At 39.9% G+C, this 24,568-nt stretch overlaps 1 protein-coding gene across 1 annotated transcript; it reads right to left on the bottom strand.

Annotated features, from left to right (window-relative positions):
• Nucleotides 1-5,692: 5,692 nt before the first annotated feature.
• Nucleotides 5,693-24,278, bottom strand: LOC111661186 (uncharacterized). The gene is made up of 6 exons (XM_023414676.2): nucleotides 24,248-24,278; nucleotides 13,916-15,174; nucleotides 9,623-10,337; nucleotides 8,956-9,206; nucleotides 6,203-6,382; nucleotides 5,693-6,072 (listed from the first exon to the last, which is right to left on the bottom strand). The coding sequence occupies exons 2-6, from the start codon at nucleotides 14,687-14,689 to the stop codon at nucleotides 5,863-5,865; spliced, it is 2,130 nt and encodes a 709-aa protein (XP_023270444.1). The 5' UTR covers nucleotides 14,690-15,174; nucleotides 24,248-24,278; the 3' UTR covers nucleotides 5,693-5,862.
• Nucleotides 24,279-24,568: the final 290 nt, after the last annotated feature.

Raw genomic sequence — 24,568 nt, 5'->3', positions numbered from 1 at the left:
TGCTCCGGTTTCCTCCCACATTCTTCACAACCATACAACAATCTATAATAAACATATATTTATAATATATATAATATATTCACATATAATAAACCAAATTAAACAGAAATCACCCAATTTTCTCAACCATCTGTGTCTTTTTGTTTGAGGGCTGACTCTCTTGAATGTTATAGCAAGAAACAGCTATATTTGAAAAGGTAACACTTCCACCTGCTGGACATGTGAAGTAGGTGCAACAACTGAAAGATGATGTACACAAAAATAGTGACAGGTCAGAAACAGAGTTAGAAGAAGTTTTCATATTCTTTACTTATTTGAAGTAAGCGAACAATACATCAGTGGAAAAATATTCAGTTACATGTATTATGGAAGATCATATGGGCCAGGTTTTTTTTTAGATTTCTTTAAACTCAGAATTCTCAGATTAAAGACAAAATTTAGATTTAATATATTTTTTTCTGTCTGCAATCTGCCCAGTGTACGTGATTGCTCAGGTAGCCTATGTATGCGTATTCTGGTGCGGTAGTATGGATGCAAATCATTTCTGATACGGAACAAAAACAGCCGTCTGGATGGATGGATGGATGAAAACGTAGAAGGGTGGATGGAGCCTAAAATGGGGCCAGCAGCGTTTTAGAAAAGTCTCAGTTTTCGGTGCTTGAAAACAGCACAGCTGTGTGGACAGGAAGCATAAACATAGCAAAAGAGATGCATTTTAAAACCAAAATGTACACACAAACATCTTATTTTGGAACAAGATCAAGAAAAACTGGTGCATGTGCAGGAAAAAAGTGAAAGACAAAACCTCAGATGACCTCAGGCAGTGACTGCTCCTGCAGATGTCTCCATATTTCACAGAGGTCTTAAATCTATTCTTAACTACTCTCTCCAATGGTGTGTGTGTGTGTGTGTGTGTGTGTGTACGTGTGTGTGCTAGTTGAAGTGTGTGTCCTTACAGCTGATATTTCAGGAAGAACATCTCAAATGTTTACAACTGGACAGATGTAGAGTATATCATCAATGAAGACACATAAACACACACTCAGAAAAGAAGGCAGCAGTTTTATGTGTATAATAATGGAATATAAACTCACTTATACTGACTAAATGAATGAAATATGTAAAGAAAATGTGTTCAATGAATAAATAAAACACAGTCACAGTGTGATTGTGTTCACATGCTCGTCCTCTGTCCTGGCTGTGGCCACAGCGCCCCCCAGTGCCATGCAGCGCTACTGGCTGCTGTTCCAGTCGGCTTTGTCCTGATTGAATAAGAAACATTTTTGTCCCTGATGCATCCACCCTGCCGGACATGGTCTGAACTCCCGCTCTGAGTGGTGAAAGAGAGACAAGAAGACATGGTGGAAATAATTTATCCTCTCAGTTTATTTTAATCTGCCTCAAGCTCCGGATGACCTTTACATAACAGAAATGCCAAAGCCTGCATCAATTTTCAGCAGCGATTTGAAATTTTGCAGCTGTGAAAGCATCCCAATATGACTGTTTCTTGCCCTTTCATGCCTGAATTATTAAATCATGAAGTCGCTTGTTTTATTCAGAAGTGTAAAAACTCACAATAAAACAACACTGAAATTCTTATCAAAAAAGTTTTCTTTTGAAAAGGTTAAATGTGCATGATTAAATTAAACTACTATAAATTATGAACGATTGATAATACCAACTGTAATAAATAATATTGTGTGATTTAAGTATGCTGGTGCAAATAACATCATTAATTCACTTTAAACTATATTCGAAGGCTGATTGAAAGGTTTATCATACTCACTGCAGTGAGCAGTTATAGTTTCAGTTACAGACACAAAAGCACAGAGAATTTCTTTTTATCTGAATCCAAAATGAACAGTTAACACAGTTACACATGAGCTGATTGTGGTCTGTGTACTTTTTCAAATCACTGAGCACATTGGAGCTTCTGGGTCAAATGACTTTTGCAGATATTTGTGTTTAATCTCCAGACTGAGTTGGCTGTTACACAAAATACCAAACTCAAATTACTTTTCAGAATATCTCCAGTTGTAATTTTACACACACACACACACACACACACACACACACACACACACACCAAAAAGACAGAAAACATACACACATGTCACACGAATGTCCCATCACCTGTTTCCATGGTTACGGGATAATAAAGGATGTGTCCGGGAGAAAACTGAAAAGATTCATTCTAAAATAAAATGAGGGATCTCTTCATGTTTGACATGATTACAGCTTTTAAGGCAGAGACCATGACGTTATCAAGTTTAAGCTTTTTAATTATTATACACACCCAGGATTTCAAGTGTCAAATTGCTCTGTACAAAATAACAAATAAAATTCACATTAATTGTAGGGTAAGTGGCACTTGTCTATTATTACAATATTAAATTATGTCTTTTATTATTTTATTTTTTAATCAAAACCTTTAGACTAATGGGCACTCCAAGAGCAAAAAGCACCTCATTAATATGATGACAAATCAGTAAATAATTAACTAATATAATGAGTGAAACCCAACAATATAGTCTTCTTAAACCCACTTGACATTGCCCATGAAAATAATTGATTTTCATGTGAAATGGCCTAAAAACAGGAAAATTGCTCGTGCTCCAAAAATCCACTTAATGCACTTGATCTCTGTGCAAAGTGAAAAGCATGTTTTTCTTCTTCCATCAGAGCTGATCCTTAGTTCACCCCCATGGTTTCATCCAACAGAGAATCAACAGGCATGAAGGTTTGGTTTCAGTAATTCAATACACAGTAGCTCTGTTTAAGCTGTTTCTCCAAGTCCCCATGTTGTTTTAATGAATAAGATCTAGGTGTAAAAGAAGTGTAGCTCTGGTTGGTGTTTAAAGTAAAATTATATGTGAGTATGGAAACTCTGCAGTCATACGCAAATATTGTACTTTTTACTTCACTGTATTTATTTCCAGATTCAGATTTATAATAGATAAATAAATTATGATGTATCATCATAAGATCAGGTAAGACTATTGATCCTCATGGTGAAAATTCACAAGCTTCACAAGCTTCCCTGCAGCATATGAAGTAATTCAAATCAGTCCAACCGTCACCGGCAACATTAAAGTGAAACAAAAATACCAACACAGTGGTATAAACCAATGATCCAAGATACATTATTCGAAATGGGCCATTTGTGTAATGCATACTTTTACTTTTGAGACTTCTAGTATATTGTACATATTTCAGTGGTGCCCAACATGTGGGCTTGTGTTGACATGTTATTATAAAAAAATAGATAATGTTTTAAAATGAAATGATCTTGCATGCTAAAGGATTACATCCATGCCAACAAAGCAGTATCAAAATGGATATAGTTGGTTAGCAACAAGAAGAATTAAAAGGAAAGAGTCGAGAAACAGATGATGAATTGTGTGAAGTGATCTCTCCCCGCCATAGAAAAAAGAAAAACTGAGCTTCCCCTGCTTCCAGTTCAGTCCTGAGTCCAATCATTATTTCGCTTCTGTATTGTTATGGGGTCAGATACCAACATTTTTGAGATTTTCAAGTGGGCCATGAGTTGGGGAAGATCACATAATGCAAAAGACAGCATTTGATTGTGAGCTCAATTTTACATGACTGTTTTATCTTTCAAAACAGTGTGAGGCGATGAATCCTTATTCTGTTGCATTACCTGTCAGAGAGGACAATGCATTCATGTTAAAATGCATCATATCAGTCACAAAACAAAATATGTGAATATATTGTACAGTGCAAAAAAAGAGTTTGCAGTCCTGTTTGAATTCATAAAATATTTTGAATAGTTTTATTCAAAATCCTGACACAGGCCTATTTACAAATATTTGACAGCGTTTATAGTGCATTTTTCTTCCTCTTTCAAGTTTCATAATTCAGTTTATAGTTTTGGCTTACACACAAAGGAGGGAAAGTTGACTGAACACACTGTAATACTTTGTATATTTACAGCCAAAAAAAAAAAAAAAAAGACAAGAATAAACATAACAGAAAAGCTAATAAACATTCAAATGTACACCAAAGGCGAGGATAAGCAAGTCTTTATGCATACAGTTGTATAATCTTATTTTTACGTGTCTTATGTCAACATTCAGACTACACAGTAAGGGAGTAGAAGGAGTTGGATGAACCCACGTCTAAGTAACAAAGATATCAATGTCACATGCATTTGGCCCACTATCATGAAGAAACAACAGCGTGTTTTCAAAGTGCTGCTTGTCTTGGCATTACAGTCGAAGAAACGTTTTGCAGATATTTACAGTTGTAGCGCGACACAGTCGGGATGATGTGGTTCTGATGATTGTCCGTCACCATGGCAACAACAGATGCCTCTTTTTTTTTTTTTACTGACAAAAGTGATGAGTTCAAAACAGGATGGAGTTTTATAACTGATAAGTAATAAACAGTTACTTCCAAAGTTGTGCTTTACAAACAAACACAGGGTAAAGTGAGGGTTGAGAAAGTGCTATGTACTTTTATTTACATTGTGAGAAATACCATAATAAACCCTTTAATTAATTAAAAACAGTCTAACTGATATCATTTACATGTACAAAAACCTCTTTTGTTATAAAAATGTGAAAGTGCGGCTACAAACAGCATGAGATCAACACTGTCTCTTTTCACCTCTTCATCTTCTCTGAGCATGTGCGAGTGTGTATCTGTGTGTGTGTGTGTATGTGTGTGTGTGTGTGTGTGTGTGTGTGTGTGTGTGTGTGTTTGTGTGTCTGTCTCTGCCATGTGGTTTGAGCTGGTCGGAAATAGGCAGGATCAGATCAGTTGTCCACAGGTAAATCCCGCTTTAAGCCACCGGTTGCCGAGGAGACATCGGTATTACCGTGATGACACGTTGAGGGACAGCGAACCTGCACTGATGCAGTCAGGTGGTGGCTCGTGGTCATGATGTGTCATGTTTGACATCGAGCCGTGGTGCTCTTCTATTTCACTTTTGAACAGACAGAGACATGGAAAGTCATAGTCCTGCACTGACAAAATGCAATTTTACAGGTGTGAAGAACATAGAACACATGGATTATATATTTTTTTCTGAACGCCACAAATGCAAATTGAGTTTCCTTTCTACAAAAAAGCGTGTTCGAGAGTTTTCAATATGAAATACTAATATAAAACAGTCTGCCAAAAACTTAGTGTGCAAAATCAACATCATTCGGTTGTGCTAACCCTGCGCCAAATTCAACCTGCATTGTAAAAAAGTCCTGCAACAGCATTATTCCTTTGTCTCCGCAAAATAACGAGCAGATATTTGATTGGCAGTACTTCAGCAACATGTATGAATCATCACGACTCAGGTGGCTTGCTCTGTGATCGTGCCTTTCAGCCACCCTTTCCCCCTCCTGCAATGCTTATGTTGCTCAAATACCGAAGAAAAGAAGCTAGAGCAGGCGAGCTAATGGCAACCAGCAACCTTTGGACCTGGTCTGATGGAAGGAAATCCTATTATGTGTTTCGGAATCCCTCAGAGCAGCCGCAGCCATGACCACACAGCCGGTAAATCCAAAGCCCTGCGCTCTTTGGAGCCTTCAAAGTCATCCTGCTGAGAGTGTGAGAGCGAGGAAGTGAGGGTGTGGGTTGAGAAGGCAGAAAGATCGGACAGGAATGGCAAAAAAAGAATATATATATATACAGGATATATATATATATATATAAATATATATATATATAGAAACAGCAAAATGACTCCTCACTCTGCCTGTTGCCCATGGCTGACCTTGAGTTATTAAAGTTCTGCAAGCAGTGAAATAAATTATTCCCTCATCTTTGATCCACGACGAAATCCTATTTGCCATTTCTGACACAGATGATGCTACAGATTTGCGTGTGAGGGTCCAGCGTCAGTCCTTAGTGGCAGGGTTCAAAGGGGAACTCGGTGAGCCCGCCGTGGAGCTCCACCGATTCCTCCGACCAGGACATGATGTCACCGACGAGGTGGCCCGCGCAGGTCGCCTGGCTGTAGATCTCGTTTGGTGTCAGGACTCTGGACCAGAACTGAAGATCTGACAGCTCCCCCATGAAGGACTGAGTGACGTCGAAGCGGCCACCCATTGTGTCCTGTGGACAGCAAAGAAGAGTTTTTGTTGAGATTTGAAATGTGGGAGGTAAAAGTCCAGAGAGGAAAGTCCGTCTGATACAGCACATATTCAGTATTTTGCCCTTCACAATCAGATATTGTTTTTCCTACCTGCTCCTGCCCCAGGATGAAAATCCCCCCTGGTTTGATGGAGTGCCAGGGTGACAGGTTTTGCCCCGAGCCTTTCTTCACCCCATCCTGGTAGGCCTCCCAGACGCCATCACGTGTCGACCACGTCACACACACGTGATGCCATTTCCCGTCTGTCATAGTTATGGGCAATGTCACCGCCTAAACACACAGGTGGAGAGAGAGACAGGTAGAGAGGGACAGATGTGAGAACAAGTCATCCATATTCCACTGGGACTCCGCAAACTTACTACAGTTCATCACGAATGTGGCTTGAAACCTTTTTTTGACTTGTGACCCCTTGAAATAAAAGTGTCTTCTTGCCTCTTTATAAGAAGCTGCCTATGTCTGTGAGGTGTGATTTCTTTCACCACAACCAGAATTTCAGAAAATGTTAAAGGTCCCATATTGTATAAAGGCAGATTTCCGTGTGTTCAAGCCCTGCAAACTGTCCACCCTTGCAGGATTTGGTTTCTCTGAGTTTTTACTTGAAATCTGCTATATTTTTTATTGGATCACTCAGAAAACTCAGAGCTCAGAGCCTCCTCTCTTCTGATTGGTTCACCAAGCTGTTGTTACTAGAGCTCCAGAGGGAAGCCAGAGAGAGGAGATGTAAAACTACACTGAAATGGTTTTTGGTTCTTAAAACCACAAATATATCTTCTTATGGATCAACGCTCTCATCACATCATTTTGAATGATTCATTTTGCACCAATGAAATTACTTCAAAGTAATTAATCATGAAAGCAAAATTTTACAAATAGGACAGATCTGTCTAAATGAACCTTATTTAGATAATAAAAAATAATACGCTTATTTAAATTGTAATTTGTGACAAAGTGGATAAATGAAGACACTTAGTCTGTGGTAAGCTAATGGGTTAATTGAGGCCTGACCTGACCCTACAACTCAGGACATGTCATCATGACGTAGGGGTGACAACAAAAGGTGCAGACTCCCCCGCACTGATGTCTGATGACTCACTTTTGATGAGATGAGCATCTACACAGAAACCAAGCTTTTTCTTTCTTTCTTTCTTTCTTTCTTTCTTTCGTCAGGAAAGAAAAAGGCAACAGACCTCTTTACCCAATATCATCACAGCTGTAGACAGCTCTACACGACAGCGCTCACTGCTGTACGGGACAATATGAGAATCTCCTCAACTCCAGAAAATTAAAAAAGACTGAAATTAATCTTCATCCTGAAGATCGTTTAACTGTGTCATTGATCAGTTTGATGACTGCCAAGTGTGTGACTAGGAGAAAACAAACATGACAGTTTATCTCCCCAGCTAATGTCACTCCTACAGACAATTAGGCCAATCAATTACAATAATCAGATTAATTGCTTTGTTGATTTGTGCATGCTGTGCAGAGTACGGGAGCGAGGAAGGGAAAGAGTCGAGCATCTGTCTTCCGTTTAGGGGAAAAAGGTATCAGCCTTTCAGGGAATGAAAGATTAGGAGGCTAATAGGACAATTTAATCATTTTCATGTCAGCAATGTGTGTACAGGTTAATGTCTCGTTAAATTGTTAAGTGTCATTCAAACTCAGATTTACACCAAAAGATGAATATTTAATTCTAAAATATTTTCAGCACTTCTGGGAAAGAATCTGTGCCATGAACTCCTTTGTAGCTCTTAGAATTCCCATGACCCCCTGCAATGACTGAGGGACTGAGGTTGACCCCAAGTGCTCCTTGTCAGAGACCAGACTGCGTGTTGGTGACATAAGAAGTTAGTGGATTAATAGTACATCATCAGTTTTCACTCATGAATAGAACCACCACAATACTAGATGATAAGTGATCAGGCCACATTGTGCTTTAATTTTTATTCCCCACAATTACTGTGTTTCCATTCCTTATTTACTTGATTTACTTACTTACTTTATTTAATGAAATATATACAGCGACAGTGGTCTATTAAATGGAGTTATATCAGCCTATTACCATCCAGAACAGCAGTTTACAGTTAGCAGAAGGCAAATATTGTAGCTGTGCTAATCAGTGTCCCCCTGCATGAGAAACTTGTTGGAGAATATACAAGATGTGCAATATTTTTGAGGTGTAAATCCATCTGAAAGTACCCTTTGTTGGCAAATGTGCAGCTGTGTCCGTGCCTATTGTTTGCTCTATGCATTATATGTCGGTATTTAAACTTAACGCCAGTTTATGCCACTCTTTATGTTACCATCAATAGGTGTCGACACACCATATAGGCAGCACTTTTATCAACAGTTTGGCACATCCCAGCCACAGTACCTTGAACACTCATCTCCACCCCCACCCTTTAGTGTGTGCATGTCACTGCCTGTCACGCTCAACTGACTGACCAGTGACTGAGAGCATAACATGACTCTGTGTAAGTACTGTGCTCCTGATTCTGAGGTCACCGACCTCACCTTAGAGCTCTGACCTCCACTGGTGAGATGATGCTGTCCTGTCAGTCTGAGCTGTGACTATCACACCTCACTGTGCAAGATTAGTAACACTTCTGTGGATGTGTGTGAACTGCATTATTACCTGATGTATCCTAAAGCTCAGAGAAGCAGCAATTATGACTGGAAAATCCCTCTATAAGAAATTCATAGAGAGTCTATAATCCTTTAATAAAGAGTACTGACCAATGTTTCCTGTGCCTGACCTGAAGTCCGAGTGCTGTGGCATGATATGGTGACAGATTGGTTTGGGTCATATGTGTTGGCTGTACATGACTACATTGCATTGCTTTTACCTTGTCGTTGATTAGCAGCTCCATGGGGTTACTGCCCCATTCGACAAGCACCAGCTCATTGGCTTGCCCTGGTACTGCGTAGGAGAAGGGAGTGCCGAGGCCTGGACCTGCCCCTGCCTTCAGCCACAGGCAGATGGTCAGGGCAAAGATCTCTTTGACCACCGGCCGCTTCATCCTGCCATACATGTAGTTGGTCCTCATGGGGAAGTCGAGCAGGAAAGCACTGGGACTTTTTAGCTTCTTGTGGTCTCCTGGTGAGACGGAGACAGCAGAGTTTAGATTCAGCTCAGTACACACTGTTCTATCACCAGCAGCTGGTTGAGGTTGAATGGTCAAAGACCTACTGTACATTCGTCGTAATAGTAACACGCAAGTAATGCTGGAACAGTCAGTTTGATTAGTTTACATACAAAAAAATACTTGGTCAGGTTCAGGAAAAGATCGTGGTTTGTTGAAATAAGTACTTTGTCAAAGTTAGGACCTTTGTCATCAAGGTTTTGGAACAGTCAAGGAAACTATTGGTTTCACACGGGAAATGAAGCGCAGTTTCCTGTGTGAAAGTCTTGTGTTCTGTCGACCCACCTCATAATATGTACCTTGTTGCTTTTATACTACATCACTGCACAGTCTCAAATGTAAAACAATCATAGAGTAGCTATGTTTGTACCGTGGTCATTGTTGCCATGGTGCAGTTGGCTAAGCACTGTTTCCAGTTTGTTGTGCGCGGTGCCTCGGGCACTCGGCTCTTTGCTGTTGAAAGGCAGTCGCCGTGGGTGATGATCGCTGCCATGGTGGCTTTCATGGTGGTCGGTGCTGTGGTGCTTGTCATCATGGTGATCATCGTGGTGGTCATCGTGGTGGCCAAGTTCGTGGTGAATGTCTTGGTGATCAGTGTCGTGGTGGTCGTTGTGATGCTCATCGTGGTGGTCGTTGTGATGGTCATCGTGGTGGTCGCTGTGATGGTCGTCATAGTGACCGCGATGCCGGCCATGGTGCCGGTCATAATGGTGGTCATAGTGGTGACTTTGATGGCGACTGTGGTGACCACTGTGATGGTTGTACCGGTGGCTACTGTGGTGGTTGTTGCGATGGCTGTCATGGTGGTTATCATGGTGACCAGTACCATGGTGGTCATCATGGCGGGTGTCATGATGGCTGTTGCCATGGTTATCATCATGATGATCATCATGATGGTCATCGTAGTTGCTGCTACTGCGGTGGTCGTCATGGTGATCGTCGTGGTGATCACCGTGATGGTCTTTATGGTGGCCGTAGTCATGGTGATCTCGGTAGTAGCTGTGCAGCTGCTCCTCCAGGGCGTTGATTTTCCGCTGGAGGAGTTCTCTTAGGGAGCTGGAGTAGGAGCTGGAAGAGTTCCTCGCCTGTTGACATGCAAAACATGCGTCAATAATAATAATAAAAATAAAAATGACAGCCTAAATAGAGCTGAAGCTTCAGAAACTCTTCTGTGGGATTGAGTAAATTTTTACATAATAAAATAAATCATATAGTTTTAGAGGGTTATAAATATTCTTTGTTTGAAACTCTTTCTTACATGTTTGATTTAGGACATATCTTTATGTCAGTGACATACATGGTTCATGTACTTAAAAAAAGCCTTTAGCCAATGTATTTGTGCTGACCTGCATATCTTTTTTAAACACCAGGTCCTGTTACCTTCCTCTACCCTAAACAATCGATCATAGTGTTTATTTAAGGTAGTAGACCAATTCCCACCCCGGGAATACTTTCAGCATCATATCCATCATCATTGTAATCATACCCAGTCCAGTCCTTATCTATGACACATCCAATAGTAGGACTTCAAATTGACAATGGTCACAATTAAAAATGACATTAATATATTAGTAAAATAAGTTAATTTAAAAAAAAAAAAGTGTAGGAGCTTTTTAGAAAAGAAAAAGAAAGAAAAGAAAAAAAAGAATCTTTTAAAGAAAAGCAATGAGCAGAAAGACACTGTACACATATAATTGTGAATTTTACAAAAAAACAAACAAACAAACAAACAAACAAAAGAAACTATACTGAGCTAACATATCTACACAGCTATCTCCATGACAACTGAACAAATTCCTTCTGCTGATGAAGACCATGTGATACTGTTGAAAGCTCTGGATAAAAGCAAGTATTTTGGACCTTGAGCTGGGATTGTTTGGTCAAACTAGTAATTCCAAGGTCAAGAATTGGACCGGAAAAAAATGAGAAAAAGTTTAGAGTCAGAATTTTTTTGCAGCAAATTTAGTGAAGTGAATAAAGAAGAATTGTAAAGCCCAAGCCCCCCTCCATCCTCTCCCTTGCTCATCCTTGTCTTCCTCATCGGCAAATCCGGCTTTGTTCCCTGCCAGCACATGCCATGATTAATAGCCGCGTCAGGGAGGATGAAGCTAATTGAAGGTGAGGCTGGCTAGCACCCTTCGGCGCGTGGCCAGAGGCTGGTGGCATAGACATCCTGTTTGAGGAGGGAGTGATGCAGGGTAAATCCTGGCTTCAATTCTGTTTTGTCTCACACCTTCAAAGGGGATTTCTGGCAACACTTTGCCAGAGTGTATTCTGAGACCACCTGCATTGATAATGAGGAATTCACAGTCCAGCGGACAGCAGGGTTTTAGTCTCGCAATGTGACACCAGCATCGTGGAAATGTTGAAACACAAATGAGACAGTAGACCCAACATTTAGTGGCTTTTAGGCATTTAGAAAATGCCTCATTTACAATCACATACTGATTACAGTGTCTGCAAAAGATCAAAATTCTGGGAGAGAAACAACAACACCTGCAAGAGTTCCCAGTGAGCACAGATTTGGTGTTTTGTGGTTTAAACTAAATTTAAATAAAGCTAAAAGTTCAAGAGTTTTAGATGTCTGGATCAGAGGTTCCTGACCTTTTTGGCTTGTGACTCTTTAAGCAGGCAAGGAGGGATTTTTCAGTAATGTTTATAGACCTGAAGAGGCAAAGCTTTCCAGTATTTTACAAGAGAAAAGCAAACATACATGTTGTAAAACAATTTTATGGAGAAACTGGGAACCACTGGTCTATTATATATATATATATATATATATATATATATATATATATATATAACTGTAGTTTCAACAACATAGGGTTAGGGTTAAATAGATTTCATAGAAGAAAAAACTTCAGCATTTCAAATAAATTTGGCCAAGTTTTAACCAGTGAAACAAATCACCAAATCTATGCCTAATCAAATCAAATCAAAATGGGCTTGAAACTTTTTGTTGACATTAAAGACTAACACAGGCTATGGCTATAGCAATAGACCTAACACAAAAATATACATATAAAGTGAACAGTAAACACACATGTCAGAACTGATAGGAAAGATTAATTCCCTTTAACTGCTAACAGAAAAATAGCCTCTTTGTGTCATTGTTGTTCTGTCTATACTCATAGGCCTATACTGTATGATGCTTCTGTCTTGACCTGGTCTCCCTGAGGGAGAGAGATCCTTAATCTCAGTGGGATTAATCAGGTTGAATAAACATTAAATCAATGTTCATAGAACAGCAGTTTGATTTGACTGGCTGGTTTGAACCTTCCACCTTTTCCCACCTCCTCCTTCACACCCCCGTCCTCTAAGCTGCACTTGTCTCACTGCATTGGGTGATGTTTGGACACAGGGGTTGTTTAATGTCAGGGGTAGGGGCTAATCAACTTAAAGCAGCTTCCTGTTTGGGCTCAGCCTTGGCCCATGATATCCAAAAGAGAGATCGAGAGCCGGAACACCTCCAGAGCTTGTGACCCCCAATGACGCAAGATATGACCCCAATTAAGTCAAACCTTTGATAGGCTTCTGCCTCCCTACAGACTGCTAGGCCTTTCTGTACAGGCACATTACTAAGCATTTTAAAATATTTGTGTGGTGGAGAAAGAGCATATATACCGCAGAATTTACATACTATAAAGGAAATGCAGATTTAATTAAAAAAATTGAAAAGCCTCTATGGGAGACAGTTTGGATCATTAAACTTGAGAAAAAGCAGAATCATAATTGAATAAATATTAACAAAAATGAATGAACTGTTTGCAATTTTTGATTTGTTGAAATGGCTTAAGGTTACTTCAAACCTTAGATTGTCAACTTTTAAATTTTCTACCTCCTTTAACTCTCTGTGATTCCTTATTTTGTGTTTCAGTACTGCTGATGACACACTAGAGATGTTGTCATTTACATATCCTCCTTCTTCATTTGTCAGACACCTGCTATACAAAATGCCCAGTAACATACCCAAGCTCCAATGTGACCTATAAGTCTCAAATTTTTAACATTCAATGCGTGCAAACTAACATTGCCAAAGATACTCTTGTGTTTGCTAGGTATTTAAACTTTTAAGTCAGATTAGAATTGATTCTGACTTAACTGGTACCTTGTATCTGGCAAATAAAGGTTGAATTAACTCCTGTCTTCATCCCTGGTACTCGAAACACAAATGCATTGTCTTTCACTGTATCCGGTTTACCCATCATTCAAAAATGACCACCTTGTGTCCCAAAATCTGTCAAAAAGTCCATACCGAAAGTTACATTCAAAGTGTGAAGACTGCCAGGCATGACCTTAGGTTTGTCAGTTTCAGAAAGTTACAAAATGATGATGGATGATGCAGGACCGGCTGTCTGAATATCTGAAAATTTGTGTTTCACTGCTTTCTTACTGTCCGAGCACTTCTTTTAGAGTATGCAGAGCTATATATCAAGACAAAACCCAAACGTTTATTGTAAAATACCTTTGTATTAAATTTTAGGACTTGTAAGATACGAGACCTAAGTACCTTTGCATCTTTTGAATCTGATGTTACATATGACAGTGTACTAAGGTCTCCACTTTGCACTTTTTCTTGTATCCACTGGCACAGTTGGTCTGTATTTAAAACTACACTGTTGTACTTCCCCAACCGTGATGCATTGCACATTTCTACACTCACCTGCAGGTTCTCCAGCCTCTCCTTCAATGTCTGCAGGGTTTTGCCCGTCTGCTCGGGAGAGAAGGAGTTGTGTTTGCTGTATGACGATCCCTTCCTGTGGTGGGTGTCTGGTCTGTGGTTACCGTGGGAGTAGTGGTGATCATTGCTGTGATATGCTGAAGGGCCATGGTGTGGCGATGATGATGCGTGGTGGCTGCCGTGATGGCCGTGGTGGTCATCGTGGTTGTTGTCATGATGATTTTCATGATGGGTATCATGATGGTTCTCGTGATGAGTATCGTGATGGTTGTCATGGTGGTTATCATGATTACCAATACTATGGTGCCCACCAAAGCCTTCGCACAAGGTGAGCTTGGCAGTCAGCTCCCTGATGGTCTCCCGCTGGTCCAGGATGGTCTCCTTCTGCCTCACAAGGCTTTCTCGCAGATGTAAGATGGTGGCTTTGGCCTCGTCAGACATCATGCCTCGCCGGTTGCTGCCATTGTGACCGTTACTATGGCCGTTACTGCTGGGTCCATGGGGCACACTGGGTGGGGAATAGCAGCTGGGATCTGCGTCTGGGGGAATTGGGGTGCAAACAAATTTGGGACTAATGCCATAGCTATATTCTATACCAGGCAAACTGCCTGCTGCAGCTGCGCAAGACAGGAAGTAGCAGAAAATTAGAGAACGTAGGGGGATGAAAGGCAGAACAAAACCCAAAGAGGCTCCAACCCATTGTTGGTTCCTCACAGACAAAGGCTGGAGACTCAGAGGACTGACGTCTCTGGCCATGTTTGATTGGAGTCCAAGTTATTCCTTGAAAAATGACAGTCCTCCCAGGCTTTAGTTTTGCTGTGACGAACACCATGAATGGAAGTCATTGGTATTGGATTGGAAGGTGTTGGGGCAAAGCATGTCAACAATAAAGATGCAGATAAAATCTTCTCCTGGGCAGCATAAATTCGTTTTAGAGGACAAGAAGCACAAACTCCAAGGCAGTAGTTCCAAAGCGCACAAAGGGTGCTGCCAAACTCTTGAGCTGTTCGCCTTAAAGACGACCCTGTGGGATCACGCAAGGTTTCTTGGCTTCACGGCAAGTTAACAGAGCTCGGCTGATGTATCCTGATAGGTTTGTCTGCTGCGACAGGGGAAAGGTTTTGGGCCACCTCCAGCCAGGTGATCTCTCTTAGCTTCAAGGACCTCCTGTGTTTGGCAGCCAGGAATAATCCCTTTAACTTTGGCTTCTAACAACCCATCAGATCCCAGAGGGCTCTTACCTATAGAACAGGGAAAGGAAAAACATGTAAGAAGAAAAGCTGAGACTTAATGGAAAGAAATGACATACATTTCCAGTTTTAAATAGCAACAATTTTAATCACAACATATTAGAACAACAAAACAAAAGATCACACTTGATAAATCCTTGTCAAGATGTGACTGCTTTGCATTAAAGGTGTGAAACTTAACAGAATAAGACTTAGAAAGAGGGAATCTGGGTCACTTGTTGTATACTGTGTGTTGTAAATGAGTATAGATAGGTAACAGGGAAAGAATACATAAGTCAGAGGTGATCTTCATCGTAAACAGTTCATCTCCAATTATCAAATCACCCTTTCAGACTGTCAGCACTTCCTGTCTGCACTGAGCCAGCAGACTGTAGTATAAATTCAGTGACGCCAGCAGCCAGGTAGACAGCACTGAGGGGGAGGCCCAGTGGGGGAGGCCAGCGGGAGGGTCATCAAGGCGTCAGTGTAATCAGATTACAGCCAATTAATCCGCCCCCAAAACCACAGCCCAGCAATTCACATAATGAAAGCTGGTTTTCATTTGAAACGTGGGTGGGCATGTGGCGCTCAGTCACTCACACCAGAGCCTCATGAATCAGTGTCAGATCTCCTCCACCATCAGCCAGCATGTTGATTGGCTATTTAAAGGCAGTGAGGGAAGTCAGAATCAGAGCAGAGTGATCCTGACAAACATTTTGATGTCTCTGGTCGTACAGAGCTGTGTTGTTTATATATATATATATATATATATATATATATATATATATATCCATATATATTATACACACACACACACACATATATATATATATATATACACATGTATAATCACATCATTCTGCCTAACTTGTGAAGGTTTCCTGACTGTATACAGGTATAAACACATATACATAGTGGAAACAATGGACACAGAAAGTCCATATTCTGTTCACTATCCAAGGAAATCATGGTTTTTGTGCAGATGCGACTGTTTCATATCATATTTGTGAGAGGAAATATGTTTCGATTTTAGAATATTACAGTTGAGGAAACAGAGGAACACTGTTGCTATGGCAAACGACATTTGTATTTACTTAATGCGAGCAATCTATCTAAACATTTCCTCTTAGACAAAAGGAATTTTCATAATACTAATGAAACAGTTAAAAAAATCCTTCTGTGAAACAGCATCAGGTGAGTTTTCTACATGTTTGATGGGTCAGCCAGAGAGCGAGGTCTGAAGCCAAGAAGAAGATTTTTCAGAACACACAGGACACTGTTCCCCATTAAGCTCCTTATCTCCATAGTGTATCACCAGTTCAAACACCCACAGCACCCATTAAGTCTCAGACACTGGACCTTCTGTGACACTGAAAAATTACAGCGTTTGTCGTCTGTTCAAACAGACTGAACCAGACCTTCATTATAGAGGTGATAGGTAATTATGAAACACTGACAAATAAAACTTTTTATCGTTTAAAAATGAAGACTTGTTGATGTGTCAAAGTGTTAATTAATTAAGAGCCAGTGACTTTTGTTCAACATAATCCTCCTGGAACTCACTACAAAGCACTTTAAAAAATTAATTTGTTGGTACCTCTTGGTCATTTTAAATCCTTAATCTCCAACCTTTTAACTTCTGTTTGTACCTGTTTTAATTAATTTTCCTGTTACATTATTTATTAATTGTATTTATATTTGTTTGTTTTAATTGATGTTCTTCTTTTACCTTGTGTTTTTATTCTGTATCTTCTCTAGTTCATTGTAAATGCAGGCTTTGCCGTCAATGATTTTCAAGTTTAAATACAGACATACTAATAATAATAATAATAATAATAATAATTCAGTCTGTATCAAAGCCTGTTGTTTTTACATCAGATACATTTTTTGGGATGGAGGTCTGTACATATGTGATAGTCAAGAATATCTTTCTCTGTGTGACATACACTACGAGGATTTATCTTTGAAAACAGGTACTGCCATTTTGTATCTGTGGCTGATATAAATCTTTCATATTTTAAACTGCCGTGCCAAAATCTGTAACAGACATAATCTAGATCATCACGGGACACCACAATCTTCGCTGAAAACCTTGTGTCTAATATTTAAGACAAGAAAAACAACCTGGTTTCATATGGTCCAAGGAGTAATTCATATTTGAATTGTCCAACAACACTGGAATGGTTTTGTTTTACAGAGTGAGTATGTTGAGAGCCTTTACTGGGGCGTTCAGAGTTGAGAGCCTTAATCTGATAGTCTGATACTGCTGACATACTGATGACAGATTTAGAAGACATGATACCAAACTGAGATACGTAGCATCACATGAGCCCAAATATCAGATGTTATCGATAGATTTTACATTTCCCAAATTTATATCTTTTTGGATGGCAATAAAAAAAAAAAAAGCTTTCATATGTTTCTTTCTCTCAATTCATAATTTTCCTTCTTTTTCTTCTGCTTCTTCTCCTTTTCTTTCCGTCTTTCAGTGGTAGACAGCACAAAGTGACTGAGGCTCGCAGCAGCCATTGAAGGTGCAGTACACCAGGTTGATGTGAATATCTTATTTCCTCGTGTTTCCCCCGGTGGAGTCAGAGCAGACCACAGGAACACCTCTCCCCACCTCTCCTCTCCTCCTCCCACTCTTAAGGGCAACAGACTAATAGGATTGGTTGGATTTAATGCTGTTTAACGAGGGCTTGGCTGCAGGGTCCTAGTTCTGCCTGTGAAAGTCCCCCCCCCACTCCACCGCCCACAAAGTCGAGCCATTGTTATCACACGTGTAACTGCAGAAGAAGAACGTGTGCATGACATGCAGCCAGTCATCCTTATGATGCCATCAACTGCAAATATGAGCAAAAATCACATGTTTTGATATGAAGATTGCAAATTTTTTCTCAGGATTGCGTTATGTTTACATATACTATTCAAAATCATTATTGCAAGCAATATTTTACAGTTTGAGGAATTGATTTTACAGTGAGAATCATTTGGAGATGATTTTACTCTTAATTTCAATTAAAACTCATGGTTTGAATGTGTTCTTACTATGATACGCGTTGTAAATGCTCTTAAAATTTTAATAAACTTTATGGCTTATGTATATAAAAAAAGCCCACGCTATTATATGTTTGTACAGTGCATATTAATGGGATTGTGGTCTCCGACCTTTTGACCCGGCTGTATGTGTGCATGTTTAGCTTCTAAAGCCAATTCCAGCCCCTTGGTTGGGTCAGTTATCTCAGGTCCCACTGAGTGGCCTCTTCTTCCCTGCAGCTTAACAAGGCTCCTCCTCTTCTCCCTGTGCACAACCTGAGCTCACCTCCCTGCCTCACGCATCACATCACATGAACCATCCCTCCCTCCCGCCCTCCCTCTGTCAGGTGCTCCGGCTGGACGATAAACTCATTGTGGAGGCGAGTCATGTCTGTCTTAACGTGACCGGCCACAACACATTTAGGGCTGATGGTGCAGCACCTGTTGTGACATCATGTGTCAGAGCTAAAAGTCTTCTGTTCTTTAAACACTGTTAGGTGACAGGCGGTGGGAGACTTCCAACACTTGGAAGGAGAATAATTAAGTAGACAAAGAGTGTGTACATCAAAACCTTAATTCGCATGCCACTGTTGAAAGGGTGCTGAATACATTTTGAATCAATTTTGAATCAGTATAGCAAGTAAAATGTCATGCATCAATCTGATAATTTTAGGACTGTAATAAACTTTCAGGTAGGGAATTATTTGGAAACAACAGCTCCTCCCACAATTCTTCCACATGAAAAATGGAAACAATACAAGGCTTACCATTCAAAAAAAACTTAAAATATTATCCTCTAATAGGCAAACGACTATAATACCTACTTCTGGCTTTTCACACATCAGTTAGTTAATGAATTTGTTTTTAGTACCTTAAAAATTAAAAAACAATACAAAATGGATATTTTTTTTTACATTTTGAGAAGCATGGTTAAACAGACAAAAAGAGAAGAAACATCATATGTCTGAGTGAGCTCTAAGCACCACTCTAAACTGTTGTCTTAACCTCTATTCAGTTTTTGTTGAACCAGTAAAGGCCACATTACAATTAAATGTCTCTTATTCAAGGATGTCCTGACCAAGGTAAGTATGTAGGGGATAACTGACTGTCCTAAATTAAATAACAATTAATTTATATTAATTTAAAGTAATTAGAAACAGTAAAATAACCACAGTATATAGCCACAATTAGCATAAAACATTTAATGAGAATCCTAAAACTAAAAACTTTTTTTCAGAATGTTATGCAAAAGAAATGCATTAGTGCATTAATGGGCAGGTCTGAGACATGAAAGTAATAAAAGCTCTGTCAGTCTCTGTCTTTCATGTACTCTTAGAAGTCTTTATATCTGTCTGTATGGCCTGATAAAGAGCTCCCACCTGGCTCTGCATTATAAACAACTCTAAGTGCTGAAGCCCTTGTTAATTCTGAAAGAGTCTGAGCCTTTTCCTCACAGTAACATCTGCACTCAGAAACATTTCCTTTTGAGTTTTTTTTTTTTTAAAGAGACTTACTCTAAATGGGCTCAGTGTCTCATTTAGTTGTGAGCACTTTGCATTGTGAAGACTTTCAGTAGCAACAACAGTGAAGAGTTTTCAATATAAGAACTTTTAGTTGTGAGATTGTTGAATTGCGCAAACTTTCAGGTGTGTGGCCTTTCTGATATTAGGACCTTTCATTGAGACGGCCATTTTTGAGACGACTGAGTTATGAGGACTGTTAAGTAAGATGGGTTTTTGTCATGAGAAATTTGACCTGTAAGGAAGGTTAGTTGTGGGGACATTTGATTGTGAAGACTTTCGATCGTAAAGACTTTTCGTTATGAGGTAGTTTTGTGAGGGCTTCCAGAGTGAGCACTATTGGTTGTGGGGGTGTTGTGAGGACTTTTGAGAATCTTTAATTGTGAGGGAAATTAAGTTCTAGCTATGAAGACTTAAATTTTTGTAAACTTTTGCCGATGAGGATTTTTTGTTGTGAGGACATTTTTCATTGTTAGGACTTTTTGTTATGAGGACTTTTCATTGCCAGGAATTTTATTTCTGAGTAGTTTTAGTCATTCTGACTATTCATTATGAGGGATTTATAGTTATGTGGACTTCAAGTTGTGACAACTTTTAATAGGAATCCAAATGAAGATCTTTATTGTGGGGACTTTTAATTATTGAGTATTTGTTGTTATAACTGTGTCTTGTTTGTTTCAGGATGTCGAAGCCACCCTGTTACCCAGCTTGCTTTATTGGATTAGAAAAATGTGTTATCTTCGGCCAGGCTTTTTCTCATGTAGAAAAATGACCTGTCAAAGTTTCTCATTCAAAATATCTCTTGTCCTCTTGATTCCCATTATTACTCCCAGGCCCTCTGCAGTCAATCAAAGTTAGCTGGGTGATGAAATGTGGCCTCATTTAAGTCCATATGCACCAATTTGGTGTGCAGATTTATGTGTTGGTGTCAAAGTGCCGGTTTTACTTGGGTTTCCCTGACATTTCTGTAATATAGCAAGAACTAAAAGAAATATCCATCATTTTGTGATGTAATATCCCCCATTAAAACCTGCTGCTAGTTACAGTCACTGATAAAATGTGAAAAGTTGGTAAACCTAATTCTTTTTGTTGAAATATCACAACTAAAATGTCCCAAAATTCTAAAATAACCCTTGGCCTGGCTATATCACTAAACATATATGCTACTGCTATTTCTACTTCTATTTTTTCAGTCTAAGTTGGAGCTAAACTGATTTCTCAGCCGTGCAAACACACATCCAGCTGACAGACTAAAACACAATCTAGGACGACAATGACAGCTTCATCCACTCACACAATAATACTGCGGATGTAAAACAAAGATCTGTCCCCCTGTCACTGCAAAACAGGCACCAGTTCAATTAAAATCAACTTGAAATGGCTAAAAACGAGTTCCTGATGCCCCTTTCAGAACCCAGTCCTGTCTCACATTCACACAGATACATGTAATTAACATTCGGAGCTGCCAGGGTCAACAGGCCTCTACTGTGGAGCTGCTAAGTGCTACATGTGCTGAGGGGCCTTGCTGCACCCTTGTACTTTTTATTTTAGAACATTTTGATGTCAGAAATGTATTCGTTTATAATTTTGACAAAAACACAGTCCTTTGCCAAACACTTTAAACTGTAGCACAGATGCATCAGACAACAGCCACAACCCGAAACATGTCAACACATCCTTTAAAGTGCTCTGTGCCGAACATAGCCATTACCAAACAATTTTATCGGATAAACAAAGGAAATGAAGTGTCCTGTTTGTGCCGCATTCACAGTGGAGGAACCTGTTTCAATAATTCATGTCCACAGCTCAGATTCAGCATTTCCGAGATGCTGCTCAGAAAAATAATCAGCAATGTTATTGTATTGTAATGTCAATTTAAATGAGACATGTACAGTTTTGGTAATGTTTTGTCAAGCACTTGAACTCATTCTTTAGAAATACTTAATTAAAATGCCACATGATGCAAAGGGAACTGGCTGCAAGACAAAAAAAAAGCAGCTATTCACAAAGAAATAAGATTTTTGAAGAGGGCAGGATGCTTTTAGACTCCTAAACAAAGATTCACGAGAACTACAAGAAAGATGTAGAAAAAAAAAAAAAAAAAAAGTTGCCAAAATAACTTTCAATGCATGATGACGACGCTAAAGTAAATGTAGCCCTTAAATGAACTCTGCTACTTCCTTCCCACTCTTTGGGTGTGTCAGAGGTCAGTGCCCTGCCTTCACCCCCCAGGTCAACACACAACCTGAGTTTACACTTGGACAGCTTCATCAGAGACCTCCCTTCCCGGGGTCGCCCTCGCCAGGCCAGCTGGGAATACTTGTAATGCCGTGGGAAGCTCTCAAGTGTCAAGGTTGAAAACGCTGACCAACGAACGTGACAATACACCGGCTCGGTGCAGACTTGACTTCAGTCGACCAAAACGAACTCGCGAGTCAAACGTATCAGAAGCTTGGTAACAGAGACATTTTCTGTTTTCTGCCCAATAACGAGGGACCAGTTTGTATCATATCGCCCGGTGAAGCACTCTGTAACTTTAGTCTGATAGCCACTTCATGTGAAGCCAAGACCTATTCTGTGCTATTTTATTTTGGTTTTGGTTTATCTGTGAAGCACTCTCCCTGAGTGCAGTTATAAAACCTGCCTAATGTGCTGCCTAATATATTCTTAAAAAACATAATTTACACTTCTGCAGCTTTTCTGTGAAGAATCAGACGCTGAATAATGAACTTTAGGTAATCATTTTTCCAGTATAAGGTATATGGGATTTACAGGATCCAGTCTATACAGTTGTCTATAAAGTCTTATCACCAGGAGATTTAAATCACAGCCCAGTCTTTAAAGTAATACCATCATTTATCTCAGTTCTTGGCCATCAGTCATTAGAGTGAGAGGAGGCGTCATGCTTGTCAAGAGGTGGATTTCTGATCTGGAGGGTGATGGATCTCCTCACATTTTGTTTGGCCTCTGTAATCTGTCTCTGGCTTCGCTGCGGCTAATAAAGAAGAGTCAAACCAAGGTCTCAGTGCTGCACGTGGCCTCAAGTCCATCAGTGTTGCACCGATCAGGCCAAAAGCTCAGAGTGAGACACTGACAGCAAACTGGAAAAGATGCTAAAGCTAATGTAACAGCGGACTCCCCTTCATTAAAAACCAAAACCTGCTTTGAAATATCCACTGAAATTACATAATCTGACAACAATTTCCGTTGCTGAACAGAAACAATCTCAACTTAAAAACAAATCTGACATGCCGAACAAAAACTATACTAATGGAATGAAAGTACATCAATGGACGACCAATAAATTCACAGCTGCTGCAGTGAATCTTTACTTATGAAATGAATGTAAAAGTATGTATTCATGCGCGCATGTGTGAACTCCAGCAGTTCAAACACACAAGGCTAAAGTCGAGGTGTCAAACATGTCAAGATCGCAGCCGCACGTGATCTGAAGCTCATCAAAACTGCACTGAATATCAGAGGAGGCTGAGGGTGTGGCACATGCAGAGATGGAGACAGGGAGGGAGGGGTGGGGGGGCAAAGCCTTTCAAGTATACAAAGAAACTGTACAATACAATATCAAAGTGTGTTTTCAAAATGTCTAATAATTAGATTTAGCCAAAACAAAAAATGACACATATCTGCACACCTTAAAAGAAATCAGATTTCAGCCCCATACTGTATACTGTATCTAAAATACACAGTGTCTTAGACGCACTAATTTTAATTTCATGGCCAAACCAAATCGATAAATATTAATGATCAACATGTGACAGTGCTCTGTTATTTCAAGACTTCAGTCACTCCACCGCACAAACCAACTCAACCAAGCTCGCATCAACTACACAACTGGTCAGCTCATCTCTGCACAAAAAAACTAAACGAGTCACGTGAACTCAGCAACGCTTCGTGCGATCCTGCACGGGTGGGGTCTGTTTTGAGCTGAACCGGGCCACTCATTACTTACCGACGCGAAAGGCCGTTTAGTTTCATAACAGAAAATACTCACATACTTTTACAGACAATCGCAGAAACTCAGTCCTTTGGTTCAATCTGTGTTGTCATCAGTGTTTTGCCAGTAATTTCAGCGATTTTAAGAATAGGTTTTTGTTAAGTAAGAAACATGTAGGTTACTGCTGCAGTGCTGTTCGATATGCGCAGTATGTACACGTAGCCTTTAAGCTGTGAGCTTATAGTCAGTTCTGGCCCCTTGAGAAAATCCTTTCGTACACAACATAGGAAAATGAATCCCACCTGATATTTACAAGATTAAGAAAATATATGAGAAAACTTCTGAATATAAATAGTAGTAATGATTAAGATAATATAATCATCTCATTCAGCATCATCTACATCATCTGCATCACTGTGAACACACTACCTGAGGAGTTCAGCGCTACCTTTGTATCCCAGCGACCCCTGATGGAGTAGCCCACACGAGAGAGAGGAGTTTTGTTTAATGTCCCACTGGTCTCACTTAAAGAAAATAACAAATCATTTCTAGGAGAACGAAACAAAAGTTTTCTTACCTGCCTGCAAGTTTGACGTCCCCGAGCTGGTTAGTCCATTCAGCTCACTGATCAGCTTGAGGAGGATTGGCTTTAGGTGGATAATTTTAACACTCTCTCTCTCCCTCCCTCTCTCTCTCTCTCTCTCTTCCTCACACCCACACACACACACACGCACACACACACACACACACACACACACACGCACACACACACACACCTCTGTATTGTATGTTCTGTTAGACTTAGTAATAACTGTGGTTGTGTTTCAGGTTTACTCCCTCTGGAGAAGTTTGGTCCAGTTCTGCAACAAATGATGTTTTATTCAACCAGTTTAGAGAA

Source organism: Seriola lalandi, unplaced genomic scaffold, assembly GCF_002814215.2.
Source record: "Seriola lalandi dorsalis isolate HSWRI2012SDOR001 ecotype SW California unplaced genomic scaffold, Sedor1 jcf7180002054538, whole genome shotgun sequence".
Classification (NCBI taxonomy): domain Eukaryota; kingdom Metazoa; phylum Chordata; class Actinopteri; order Carangiformes; family Carangidae; genus Seriola; species Seriola lalandi.
This window is presented reverse-complemented; position numbering and strand designations above follow the sequence as displayed.

Coding starts and splice junctions, on each gene's coding strand:
- LOC111661186 (XM_023414676.2), bottom strand. CDS start 14,689: ATGGCCAGAGACGTCAGTCCTCTGAGTCTCCAGCCTTTGTCTGTGAGG. Junction 10,338..13,915: donor AGAGGCTGGAGAACCTGCAG/GTGAGTGTAGAA, acceptor GCATGTCAACAG/GCGAGGAACTCTTCCAGCTC. Junction 6,383..8,955: donor AGCTGCTAATCAACGACAAG/GTAAAAGCAATG, acceptor CTGTGTGTTTAG/GCGGTGACATTGCCCATAAC.